A 13164-nucleotide genomic window follows, 5' to 3' on the forward strand; every position below is an offset into this window, starting at 1 on the left:
AAAAAAAAAAACTATGAAAAAAACCAGCCTCTTCTTCCACTATAATAAATTTCAACCAAAACAAAACCCATCAACATCAGTGAGTTGAGCAGCCCACCTGTAGTACTTGAGGCTGAGGTTCGGGACAGGTTTCGCTGCTGTAAGTGAATGGTGCGTAAAGATCTCTGCTTGTCACCGCGCCCGAGACTGGACATGTCATGCCCAACATTGGCCAGCTCCTCGGACCATTCAGCAAATGTCCCCGACTTGACCATTTCATGACCTTGAGGAAAGGGAGTGGAGTTTTTGCTGTGATTTGTGAGTTGCAGTTCACAATCAAAATGATTACAACCAGACTTTGCTAAGATAGAATAATGATGATAGTAACTCTGAAAAAAAGAAAGAACAAAACACACCAGCAAACCTGCTTGACTGAGAAAAAAAAACTCGGGATGTCACGTCTTTTTTTTTACTACTTTTGTTTTAGTAAGAGTTTTACTGCACTTGCAACACAATAAGGTCATATAAGCGCTGAAGATTAGAGGTGTTACAAGAGAGTAACAAACACAAAAACGAAGGAGGGGACATAAAGACGATAGATGTTTAACAGGAAAGAAGGAGCAAACCACACATGAGCACCCACGAACCACCCACGATGTCAGATCAAATCCTGCTCTGACAACAACTGGGTAAAGGGAATTTCATGAAAAACTTCATCTATACAAATTAGGTCCAAAGACATTTTCAAAGAAAAGACAAAATCTTGAAGGCAGTTGCTGAAACCCTTAAGCTATAGTTAACAGTAAGTTAAAGTAAGTTTTTAGTAATGTTAGTAGTTTTTACGGTGCTCGCAACTGCATAAAAGGTCATATGAGCGCCAATGGGTGGATGTCAACAGAGAAGTCCATACAGGGAATCAGGCTTACTCTGATAACCTCTCTAGCTTCAGTAGCACAAAGTCTGCTTTGACTATCAAGGCACCCCAGAAATAGGGGTTCACAAGAGTGTGACAAACATACAAAAGAAGTAGAGGAAAACTGACGATAGTAAGGACACTGATTTTAAAAGTGTAATTAGTTTTTGTCTTTGTGAAGCACCAGCTCTGAAATGACCATTTAAAATTGTCCCCAGTCCAGTCGGGTGACGTCATTGAGCGTTGACAGCGAGGTGCCCTTTCCAGTTTTGTGGCGTAATAAGAATGTAGTTTGGATTCTGATAAAGCCGACTGCGCTAGTCCGTGCTTAAAGCCGCCTGCAGTCTGCCAGCTCTATGTGGGGCAAGTTGTAAATCATTAAGGAATTTTTATACTTATCGGAACTTACTGAGTCAGTCTCTGAAATCGGCGTACTCTATGCTTTAACAGATAACAGAGGCACAGAAAAAAGGACAAAAGGAAACAATAACATACCACAACTTCAAAGAATGCATCAACGCAGAAAGAAATACATGTACAAGTACACAAAGAATAGAAATCTCCACTTCATAAATAGGAAACAAATCACACAAGAGACAGAAAGGAAACAAAGCAAAAGACTCACACTAACAAAAACACTATTGAGTCTCCTGAAGGTAAAAATACATAGACCCACCTGAGATCTCAGTATCCCCAATGTCCGGCAATTTGTTCCCGGAAGTCTTTGACTTGTCAAGATCACCAGCGTCTCTTTCACTCCCAGCAGTTCCTGACCTGGCAGCACCTGCTCCTGCATTTGTGATGTCAGACTGGGCAGCTTGGTCGGGAGATTCAGGGTCACTGGAGCCAAACGCAAACCCCGAGAGAGTGTGAAGGCTGCTGAAGGCTCTGCTAGTTACCGATTTCATCTACGGTGAGGGAAAATAGACTAGGTCAGTTTGGCATACATTGGGCAGAGAGTGAATTTAAGGACACAAATTAGACTGACTGCTTCATATTTGAGGTTGTGAAATGCACTCAGTGGAGAGCCAGGCATACTCAGAGAGCACAGAGTGAAGTGTTAAGTATGGATAGGTTACACACTAATGAGCGCAAGAGCAGAAAAAGTGGATTTGGAGAATTAGCCTCCATTAAGGTTAATAATTACAAACAAAGAAAAAAAAATTTTTTTAAAGGATTTTTTATTGATATATTAATGGTCTCCCCTGTTCAACTCTTTATCTCAGGCAAGCCACTCCCAGCGGCTCGTCGTTGGAACCCCTGTGCCGGTGAGCCGTTGACAGCGGCTCAGGCACATTCTTTTACGACAACTTCGACATCAAACTATTTTTCGGCACAGGTCTCTTTTACCGAGATTTTATTCATTACATGAAGAACTATCAAAATAGGATCACTTGTTTTAATTTAATTTTGTGACACCTTTGTCATTTTTAGATTTAGTAACAAAAAAGGGCCCCATCATTGTGAGTTTACCCCCCTTGGAGATAAACAGTTAAAAGACAGGAAGGTTCCAATGCAACTTTTTGACAACATAAAGTTATTCAAGACGGGTGCCTTCTGAATAGAATGTCAACCTCCAATTGGAGCGAGCTAGATGGTTGAGGAACCTCAAAAAACCCGAAACAACTCATGTTCAGGAATGTCACTTGTGGGATTCAAATCATGGTAATTATAGTCGTTCTTGCTCGACACCAACTGAACTAACAATGCATCTTCTCCTTACACAAACACAGGTTGTACCTTACCTGTTCCATCATGTTGTAAACCCCGTCACCCTTATCCGGGGATTCCGCATCAGTTGGTGCACCCACTTTGACCTCAGATTGCTTTACGTCCTTGACATGGCGGTCAGACTCGGCCAGCTCCTCTGTCCCATCTTCCAGTTGTCGGTGCAGGTAATCCATGGCTTCTGATTGGTCTATCAGGTTGAATGACTTGACACTGCTCGTGGACGGAGTGCGGACACGCTCCCTCCTTTGAACTGGCAGTACATCTGACGACATGTTAACAAACAGGACTTTAACACTGTGCTCATAAGAAAGGATATTTTAGTCTTAAACCGATGTTAACAGGGATGTGAAAGTTGAGCATTTGGTAAAACTGTCCCTAAAGTAACACCCTGATCAAGATGGGAGATATGACTCCCATGTCAATTTATGTTGAAGTCCTTAAGAGACATTTTCTTTGAAGCACTTGTCTAGCACAATATCAATTGCCCTATAAAAGCAAAGTCTGACTCCAAAAGTCTTATTTTTACAAGAAACAGAAAACATCTCTGAACTTGTCTCGACACTTAATTTTGTAGAAGACACTAGGACCTATTTAGCTTACTTTTTACCTTCTAATAAAAATAAAAATACATCTACACATGATGTACAGTGTTATGAATAGACTTAACTACATTGGTAAAACAAAATGGACATATCATTTTCTGGGAAATATTGCAATTCATATCAAGCTCTTGAAAAGATTTGTACTGTTCTATTTGATTGCTTCATATTTTAAGAAAAATATCAGAGCTGCAGACCGCATGCCCACTCACCCTCGGGCAGCTCCTCTGTTTGTGACCGTCGCTGCCATACCACCTCAGCAGAATCTGATGAAACGGATCTGTCTACACCCGATGGGCTTGCTTTATTGCCCTCATCCTTAGCCACAGTGTCCTCCAGCTTCCTGTCGGACAGCTCAATCTGCTTGACAACACCCTCCGCATCCTCTGAACCAACTTCCTGGACTGTCGGCAATGTTTCCTGCGAGACAACGTCTCCATCAAAAGGGTTGTCACCGGGGATGACCAGAATGCTCGTTTCAATCCCTGATGTTTCCAGAATGCTGGAAGTGTCCAAGTTACCGGAAGAGTCTAAATGCACGGAGGTGTCCTGTGGCTCAGAAAGGTTTTTTACTTCAGTGACATCTGAAACAGTTCCTGTCTTTTCCTCCCACGAGGCATTTTGAGCTGTTTCTGAAGACTCTATAGACACTAATGATTTTCCTCCTTCTGATTTTATGTCAGCCTGTTTAGCTTTCTCCTTGGACCCACCACCACCCCCTTCTGAGGTGAGCTGCTTCTCATCTGCTGTTGCTGGTTGGTCATGTCCTCTTCCTCCATCCGTTTCAGCTTTGGAAACGTCACAAGTAGCAACAGTGGTAGATTTGGTTGTATTATTTGAAACTTCTTCTTTAGCCTCACCAATAATCTCATTACTAGAGCTTGACGCAGACACTTCTTCAACAATTGTGGAATCAATGCTGCGTACATTGTCTGCATTGCTACATTCGTGCAATGTTTCAACTATACACATATCACTAGTGTCTGTGTATGTGAAAATTTCTTTGTTACATGTGCTACATCGTGCAGGGTAGTGTTTGTCTTCATTCACGCTGCCAGCGGGTGTCTTCGCCTTCTTCTGCGGGGTGCCAGATTTCGAGCTAGATGAAGTCAGCAGCAAAACGAGACTGTGAGACTCTCCACAACAAACAGCCAGAGCAGTTCGGCCCTGCAGGGTAGAAACACGGCGAGGGATTGGCGCATGTTGCAGCTCACCCAGACCAAGCTGGGGACCAAAGCCCCAGGCCCAAACTTCACCGTCTGGAGAAAGAAAAGGAAAAAACTGCAATTAAAGAGGAGGAGAGAGGAGGAGAGAGGAGGAGAGAGGAGGAAGAAAGGAAGGAGGTGGTGAAAGGAAAAGAGAAAGACAAAAGAGGAAGGAGAGGAGGGAGGAGGAAGGAGAGAATGAAGAAGATAGAGGAGGGGGGACAAAGGGCTCAACATGGGAGAGAAATGACAGGAGGGGAGTGAAGAGCACAGAAAAGTTTGCAACAGAATGGACGAGCTATTTTTTAATGTCTCTACACAAAACAGACATATTTGTAATTCATGCAAACATCAAAGCCAACCTCATAGCCATGTAAGCCATACAGAACATCTCAAAGAACCAACTCCAATTTTTTTTAACCATGTCAAATTTTCCCATCATTACCTGTAGACGGATCAAATAAAGATTTCTGAACTATCTTAACACTAAATAAAAATCAAATTTTTATTCTTTTTTCTCCTTACCATCTGACAGTGCTAGTGTATGCCTAGCCCCACAAGCTACCCTGCAAACACCAACACCGATGCTGGGCTTGGGGAAGCCGTGAGCGCAGAATCCTTCATGAATCTCCACTGCCACACGTGTCGGACTGAGCACCAGGTCCAGAGTGCCGGTACCACACTGGCCATCCGTTGAATCTCCCCAGCAGAACACCTGACCACAGTCTGTGACCACTGCACTGTGTTGTTTGCCACAGGCTATCCCAATGGCTGGCCCTGTGAACATTGAGTTTCAAGAGTTAATGCAATGCGTTTGTAACAAGCAGGCTGCCACAGGCACTGGAAAAGACAATGACAAGTACAAACTTCATTTGTCTCACTGTGAGCAATATGCCCAAGAAGCATACACTTGTTATAAACTAAACAATTCTTTATAAGCCCACTTTCCCTCATTAAACATTCTTTAAACTCTTATTATTTTTTTTAAAACCTGGACACATCGTGTACAGAACATGTACCATTTTAGTAACAAGGCAACCTTATTGGTTTTCTTAAACAAATATATTTTAATCTGCTTCAAGACAGCCAATTCTGAGATGTTAAGAATCAATGCAACCAACAAAAACCAAATTATCTTAAGAGAAAACATTCATCATTCCATTCACTATACTACTTTGAGCTCAAGAAAGACCAGTTTTAAATGGAACTTTATAGAAAAATCCTGAGATTTAATGTAATAGGACGAGCCACAACAAAAGTACATCTTCCCACCTGATAGTCCATCCACTTTGACAGGTTCATCTACAGATGCAATCTCCAGTGAGCCAAGTCCGAGCTGACCACAGCTATTGGCCCCATGGACAAATACTTCTCCATCATGTGTCAGAAATAGGCTGTGGTTTTGGCCCAGAGCAATATCAGTGATAATAGTCTGCTTGAATACATCAAAACTGTGCAAGTTGATATCTCCTGTATACCCTTGCCAGAGAGCCATGCTGACAGAGGGAAGAGGCCTAGAACAAAATCCAAGAACATCATTTGAAATTGTTTTACAAAATAACCATTTGCAACGTCATATTGTTTTAAAAGAACTGAAAAATAAAACATCGAAAAGAAGAGTATTCTGGGCTGTAGGTGGAAAAACATTAAAACATAGTACTTGGACATATGACAGCAAAAGAATTTTGTGTGTAGAAGAATGTCATTACTCAAAATTAGAGTAGTGTATAAATTGAATGAAACTAAGAGGCTGCTGCTTTGGACTGTAAAACGTCTCACAGAATGGGGGATAAAAACACAAAATGTATTAAGTTGAGCTATACCAACAAAGACAAGGCAAAAAGGTCCTGCACAAATTGTAATTTGTGACATAAATGTATGTTGCTGTGCAGTAGTCACGCTGTAAAAAATACCATCAAGCAGTCAAACATGAGTATATAATATAAAATATTTATTCTATAATGTGATTGTCCTGTATTGTTTGGGGTACAAGAGAGAACCAGAGGCTCATAAGGCTTCGGTGGGAATTTCAATGATCAGGATTAAGTCTGACAGCATGTATACAAGGGAACAAAACCAGCTCCAATGCCATGGAATTTAAAGGGAAAGAACAACCAGAGCTGAATATTGATAAAGTTGTACTGTCCAGTCTAGAAGAGGGCCTCTTAGCATCTGCAAAATACTATGGTAAAGCATGATGCATGATCCATTACCCATAACCACTCAAACTGGACACTCAGTAGTCTTCAGGTGGATTAAAATACTTAGAATAAAATCTGAGGTAAGCTCATTAAAGAGAACAAAATTTCACGGCACAGTGAAAATACTCCCAAAGCCCAACCCCAGGTTCACATCCTGGGAGGTGGAAACTAGACAAAGTAGGGGATTGCTGGGTTCAACGAAGTACGGTGTGGCTTTATGCCACTGAGGCGTCACGCTAGCCGTGAAAGAGAACCCGGGATACCCCGAAAAGTTGCAGGCTAACGGGGCTCTGGTGAAACTGTGACAGGCCTAGCAAGTCGGCAACACATTATTTATCGCTAAAAACACAAATAGAAGAAAGAAAAATTACCGCGACACTCGAAAGGGTATAAGCGGCGGATAAAAATAAGTGAAAATACGATTTTAGTCTAAGGCGGACCAGATTCTCTTAGGCTCGGGCAAGAACTATGGTGGGATAATTATAATACCATACCAAGTGGAAAAACTAGAAGTCTCCCTTCGACCAGATTTGTGCCTATTTGATTCGACTATTCAACATTAATGATTATAGCACTATCCATAGCAATTCGAAGCGTAGCAGAGCCATTCAAATGATGTGTGATTTTTTTTTACAACAGATCTTCGTCTCATTTTTTCTCAACCCATAGTAACATTAGAGCATTTTAGGACATGTCTTATCTCACTGATGTAACTTCACAACAATATGTTGTAGTTGATGATTACATGAAAAAAAAGAGTGGTAAGCGGAGCCAACAGGAGATACATAAATTTTCCTCTAACAGACACACGTCACACCATATATAGCTCAAGGGAACATCGCTTTACGCCTAAATATGTAACAGAGGTAAAAAATTAAAAACTATTTCATTTCACTTTCAATGACATGAATATGTGGGTAATTAGTAATTAATGTTATTTTTAATAACCATGTGTACAACAGCAGCGTGAATATTTTGGGAGAAATTTGGGTGTTTGATGGTCACTTTGGGATTCCAACATGCATAATAACTATGATGACAGGAAATCTCTAATAGCGATATTATTTAAACAAACACCATCTGTTTAAAGTTGGTATCTCTACTACTTTTTACGCCAGTATCAAGCCTTAAAAAAACCAATTCCCATCCGATGGTGTGACGTTTGATGGTATGTCATCATGTTGTGTACTGACATATTAAGATTATGAGGATAGCAGTTTTTTAATGGCATTTTTGTCATCATAGAGCGTCAGATGAGAATATTTTAGAAAATCTTTGGAAGTTATTATTTAATTCTAACTATACTGCTCTTTGCATGTTTGAAACAAACACAATGACTGAATTTATGATTTCTTGCATTTGCTGATGCGTAATATATAAATAACGCTTTTCATTAAAATAAATATTTTCCCTATACATCTTGGAATTCCCGTGTCGGTGTTGTGTAAAGTTTGGTACTTTGCTGTCACACAAAAAAAATGTGATTTTGAAAAGATGAATCCCTCTAATTAATGCATAAATATACTTCAAAACTCCACATCAGGCTGCATTTTGTGTTCCACTCACTCCCAACATACAGACAACCACCAGAATCTGACATATATAACATCAATGATAAAATAGAAATATTTTCATTTTTATCTTTCTCCATTGCTCAAATGCAAAGGCAATGCATGAGCCGACTGATATTAGCTTTGTTTGCTAGTCCAGGCTGAAATTAGTACTCACGTACTACAAAGTGCACTTTTAATTGGTCATCCGACACTCATAATATGATGACGCCAAATTCAGTTGTTTAACCCATAATTTGATATTTTAACGAACGTTTGAAATTTTCTTGAAAATAATTGATTTGCAACAGTTTTAGTGGCTTTATGTGTGATCTGCAGCAAACAATAGTGCAGTTTGACCCCTGAAGCAGTGCATCTGTGTGCGGGAGTGAAAGTAAAAATTTACCGTCATTATATACTGATTGTTTAGGCCCTACTCATAATTATTGTTATCATTGAATTTATGGTAAATTTTTACTCCATTTCAAACATAAGTGAAATATCAAATTATGGGTTAAAACAGGGGGGCATGCCCCCAGATTTTTTTTTAACCTGTTTCCTGAAGGCCACCTCTATTGAGAATAGCGCAGGCGAGCCTTATGGCTACTCTCACCCCGTGTATGTTCACCGTGATAGGCCAACCAGTGGAGCATTCATCGTGAACCACAGACTTCTACAGTGTGATAACAGAAATGTAGAATTCTGTGCTGTGAACAAACGTTCCAGCGCTCTTGTGTTGAAAGCGTGCAATTCTGTCTGTGGGCAGTGAGAGAGAGAGAGAGAGAGAGAGAGAGAGAGAGAGAGACAGAGACAGACAGACAGAGAGAGAGAGAGAGAGAGAGAGAGAGAGAGAGAAGTAGCGCGAGAACTTCCGGTCAAAATAAAATTGCGACCCGCGTGGTTCGGCTCCATTCGAAAAGTTAAATAGCCGTAGCATCATCTTTGTAGACGACCAAATTAATTTACTTTTGTGTTTCAACATCATTTTTTCTTTGCTTTTTTGTCAATTTGATTACCCACACCGATAGACAGTGGGCTATTTCGAAAATAGGAAAAACAGGTCTTGCTTCACACCGGGTAAGAATAGCCAACGCTGGCAAGTCTCACCTGGGGTGAGAGGTCCATCGTAGGCTATTTTTATTCTCACCCCGGGTGAGGATAGTCCCCTGAAACCCCCCGATAGGTCCAAAGCACGCAAATTACTAACTACGCCGTAAGGCATCTCTGAGCTCATAGTGTATAGAGAGCTCCGTTAAGAAGTTCTCAGAACTATCAAATATTTTAAAAATTACTGACTAATTTGTGAGGGAAATGAAGTTGATTTAAATAGACTATCAACTGATTCCGTCCATTCGACCACTGACAGCGTCTCTCAGTTTTTCCGCTGCATCCATTCGACCACTGTGAGCGGCTCAACGACATCCGAAACAAATGTACACTTTTTAACATAGTTCCTACTTTTTAAGTTGTCGAAAGGAAGTAGAACTTGTAAACAAACCTGACCTCAATCTCTGAGCGCCCATATAAATTGATCGAAACTCTGTGAAATTCTTGCAAAAATCGTTGTTTTGTTGTCGCTATGTAGGCTAGATCTAACCTTGGGTAAATAACACGGAGCCTGGTATAAGAAAAAGGCCCTTCAAAGAAAGATATTCAACTAAATTTGTGAAATTCTTGCATAAATGTGTGCTAGGGTGATATTGCTAAGATTTTGAGTTGATTCCTACGGATTATAAGGACTTGCAGAGCTGAGAAAATGCCGTTAGTCGAAATTTTCTAAGAGGTGTTGCGTAATTTTTTTTCTTCATTCGTTTCTGTCTGACAGAAAATACAATACTTACAGATTATAGGTCATCGTTATTGATATAAACAAATTCTTCTATTGATTCCCACCACTTTGGTACAATACCTATTAGGAACTTAGAGCTTCACAGTAGTGCATTTAAAAATCGAAGTGTATACAGACCCGGTAACCGGGAACTAAGTCACGAAGTATACAGACCCGGTAAGGGAACTCTTTTGTGATTTCGGGAAGTTTCAACGCCCAGACCCGGTAGAAATCTAGTGAGTGTGTGTGTGTGTGTGTGAGAGAGAGAGAGAGAGAGAGAGAGAGAGAGAGAGAGAGAGAGAGAGAGAGAGAGAGGGGGGGGGGAGAGAGGGAGGGAGAGAGAGGGAGAGAGGGAGGGAGGGAGGGAGAGAGAGAGAGAGAGAGAGAGAGAGAGAGAGAGAGGCAGAGAAATAGAGAGGGTGACTGCTCGATTGAAATTATGACATTGTTCTTTTCTTCAAATTGTGATTCCTCCAACTCCATCGTTCATCGAAAAGACATCCGCAATCTTCATTTAGATCTAGATCTAGGCTAGCCGCGAAACTAGATCAAAGATGTCTGCCTAGATCTAGATCTAGACCACTGATCTAGAAGAACCTAGGTCTACCCTGAGCCAAGAGGGCGCTGAAACTCTCCGAAATCACAAAAGAGTTCTCCTACCAGGTCTGTATACTTTGTGACTTTGTTCCCGGTTACCGGGTCTGTATACACACTCCCTTTAAAAATAGACGCACCCCAGGTCTAAAACTGAACAAGTCCAGAGCCTGAAAAAATGATGGACGGAATCAGTAGTTAATGTTCAGTGCATCAATAGAGCCGCCTAGGCCTATGCCTATAGTTATAATAGTAGATCTTGATCTATTTAGTAGAAAACGGACAACTGGTGGTCAAGTATCTAGATTCTAGATCTAGATCTAGCTGCTCATTAAGTGTGAGAGGGGGGGGGGGGGGGAGGGAGTAAAAGTAAAAGATACCATCATGTCCATGACAATGATCAGCCAAAATACTTGTACTTGATTACACTCCATGATACCACGGATCTAGTAAACTAGATCTAGATCTAGATCTAGATCTAGATTCTAGCCTACTTTTACTTACAACTCTACTCTAGATCTAGATTCTATATCAATCAGACATCATTGTTGATGATCATGACATGTCATGTCTGTTGAATAGCGAGGCCATTGAGAATAGAGCAATACCTTTGCTTTTCTTGAGCATCGTCCTTATGTGAAATACTGGGTGAAGAATCAGACATGACGAATGGTTGTATTTCGACAAGAGGACCAGTCCTTCGTGTACCCGTGAAAATCACATAATTAGTAAAAGTTCTTTATGTTTCACGCTTTATCAAACGAAAAGCTTTCATTATTTTCTTGTTTTGATTCTAAAACCGGAAGTTGAAATATGGGTCAACTGAATAATCCCGTCGTCTATTTTAAGTATCGCCTGACAATATCAAATATCATCGATCTATAGCCTACCCTTTAGCCTAGGCTAAAGATATGCTAGCTAGCCTACGCGTACTAAAGGCAACGGAATAGCATAATGAGTCCTGAGAAAGAAATGATCTCAACCCGATCCCTCCAAGTAACACGCGAAATAAGAAATGACAATCTGTCACAGCTTTAGAACCTACACCGCCTCTCGGCCTATGACAACGGGGTGCTACCACAGAAGACCAATACTTGGTGTTCTGTGGGTGCTACGGATAGGATCGACCCGACCCGCTGTAATATGGGCATCCCTGAGTTTACGACTGTGCGTTTCAGTTTAAAGGTTCGACGGGTCGTTTGTTTTCAGGCACCGAGTCGGGCGATCGGCCCGACGCTCCCCGTACAAATGTATAAAGTTACGATCTTTTTGTTATATGTATGCTGCTTTTTTTCTTCAACCAAATAGGCCTACTATTAAAAATCATTTTAATGTTAAGATTACACGTTCAGTTGAAACTGGCACCGTCGTCTCGAGGACAAGGACATATAAAACATTAAATTATACATAATATGCTGCAATCTTTGTTATAAAAAACAACAACAACAACAACAACAACAAAACACGTTTTATTGTGATCCTCAGAGGTCCAAAAAAAGAGTCCCCATAACATTCTAGCACAGAATTCTACACTTAGGAATTTATAGTTCATTTTGTTCCGGTGTTTCCGAAATTGATATAATTTTTACGAGCAATGCTTGTAAACGAAAATTTTATTCGTTGGTGGGTCGTATAGCGTGCGGCCAGAGCTACAAAAATCAACAGCATCATTAAAAACAGCTGAGCTACTATCGTGATTCTGCTGCCCGCTGGTGACAAAATTCGTGTGCTTGCGAGTTTTTAACTCGTTGAAGACGCGTGTTCTGGTCATTCGACAACAACGGTGAAGACACACGTTAAGTTGCTTTGGAACGTACATTCACACAGATTCTTCAATTCTGTTTTCCTCCTCTGAAATATAAAACGATAGGCAATAATAACATGTATTCTGTGAAATATGATGCAAATTCCTGTATCTGATTCAAGAATGATGGCTTGAAACATTCCGAGAACACTGCTTATGTTCTGCTGCATGTATCCGATATGCTTTAAAGAGTTAAAGATCACAAAGAAAGAAGTAGATCAATTATCTTTTTCAGCAAAACTGAATCAAATGTATTGTTTTCTCATCATAAAGAGAATACGGACAACTGTCAGTTTTAAGTGAACGAGTATAAATCTGCGGCGCTCATATGACCTAATGCAGTTATGCGAGCGCTCTAAAACCTCTACTAAATAAAATAAAAAATAATAATAAATATGCCTGTTAAACACCACAATGCATGAAATGCAATCAAAAACAGACGAACCAGCAAAAGTTGCGGAAAAGATTGTACTTATATTAAATTGTATCTACTACGACTACTATCAGAAACTACGCCCAGACACCTTTGCAGAAATGAGTAAACTCAAAATAGCTTGGCAAATTATCCAAAACTGCAGACTGCCTTGACGACGTCCACCAAAGACTTTAAAATGCATGGATCGCTTTTGTGAAATAAAAAATTATAATATCGAAGTCAAAGATAATTTCATTGAAGACGAAATTCAATACATTGGCATGTATTTTGACTGCATGTGACGTATGGTTCAGAGATGTGGAAAATAACAATAATAATAATAAT

The 13164-nt window shown here is 40.4% G+C and overlaps 1 protein-coding gene across 2 annotated transcripts in view; it reads right to left on the reverse strand.

The window, feature by feature from the left end:
- Positions 1-13164, reverse strand: part of LOC101860117 (alsin) — a 57094-nt gene that overhangs the window by 39742 nt on the left and 4188 nt on the right. Inside the window, exons 1-7 of one of the 2 annotated variants that reach the window (XM_005106140.3) lie at positions 11209-11664; positions 5700-5941; positions 4953-5204; positions 3435-4481; positions 2638-2885; positions 1569-1800; positions 98-262 (exon numbers count right to left, since the gene is read on the reverse strand). In XM_005106140.3, the coding sequence (XP_005106197.1) occupies positions 98-262; positions 1569-1800; positions 2638-2885; positions 3435-4481; positions 4953-5204; positions 5700-5941; positions 11209-11264 (2242 nt within the window). In that variant the 5' untranslated portion in view covers positions 11265-11664. Of the gene's footprint in view, positions 1-97; positions 263-1568; positions 1801-2637; positions 2886-3434; positions 4482-4952; positions 5205-5699; positions 5942-11208; positions 11665-13164 lie in introns of those variants that run through there. The other variant, XM_005106141.3, reaches the window with a different exon arrangement.

This window comes from Aplysia californica, unplaced genomic scaffold (genome assembly GCF_000002075.1).
Source record: "Aplysia californica isolate F4 #8 unplaced genomic scaffold, AplCal3.0 scaffold00516, whole genome shotgun sequence".
In the NCBI taxonomy this organism is placed as follows: domain Eukaryota; kingdom Metazoa; phylum Mollusca; class Gastropoda; order Aplysiida; family Aplysiidae; genus Aplysia; species Aplysia californica.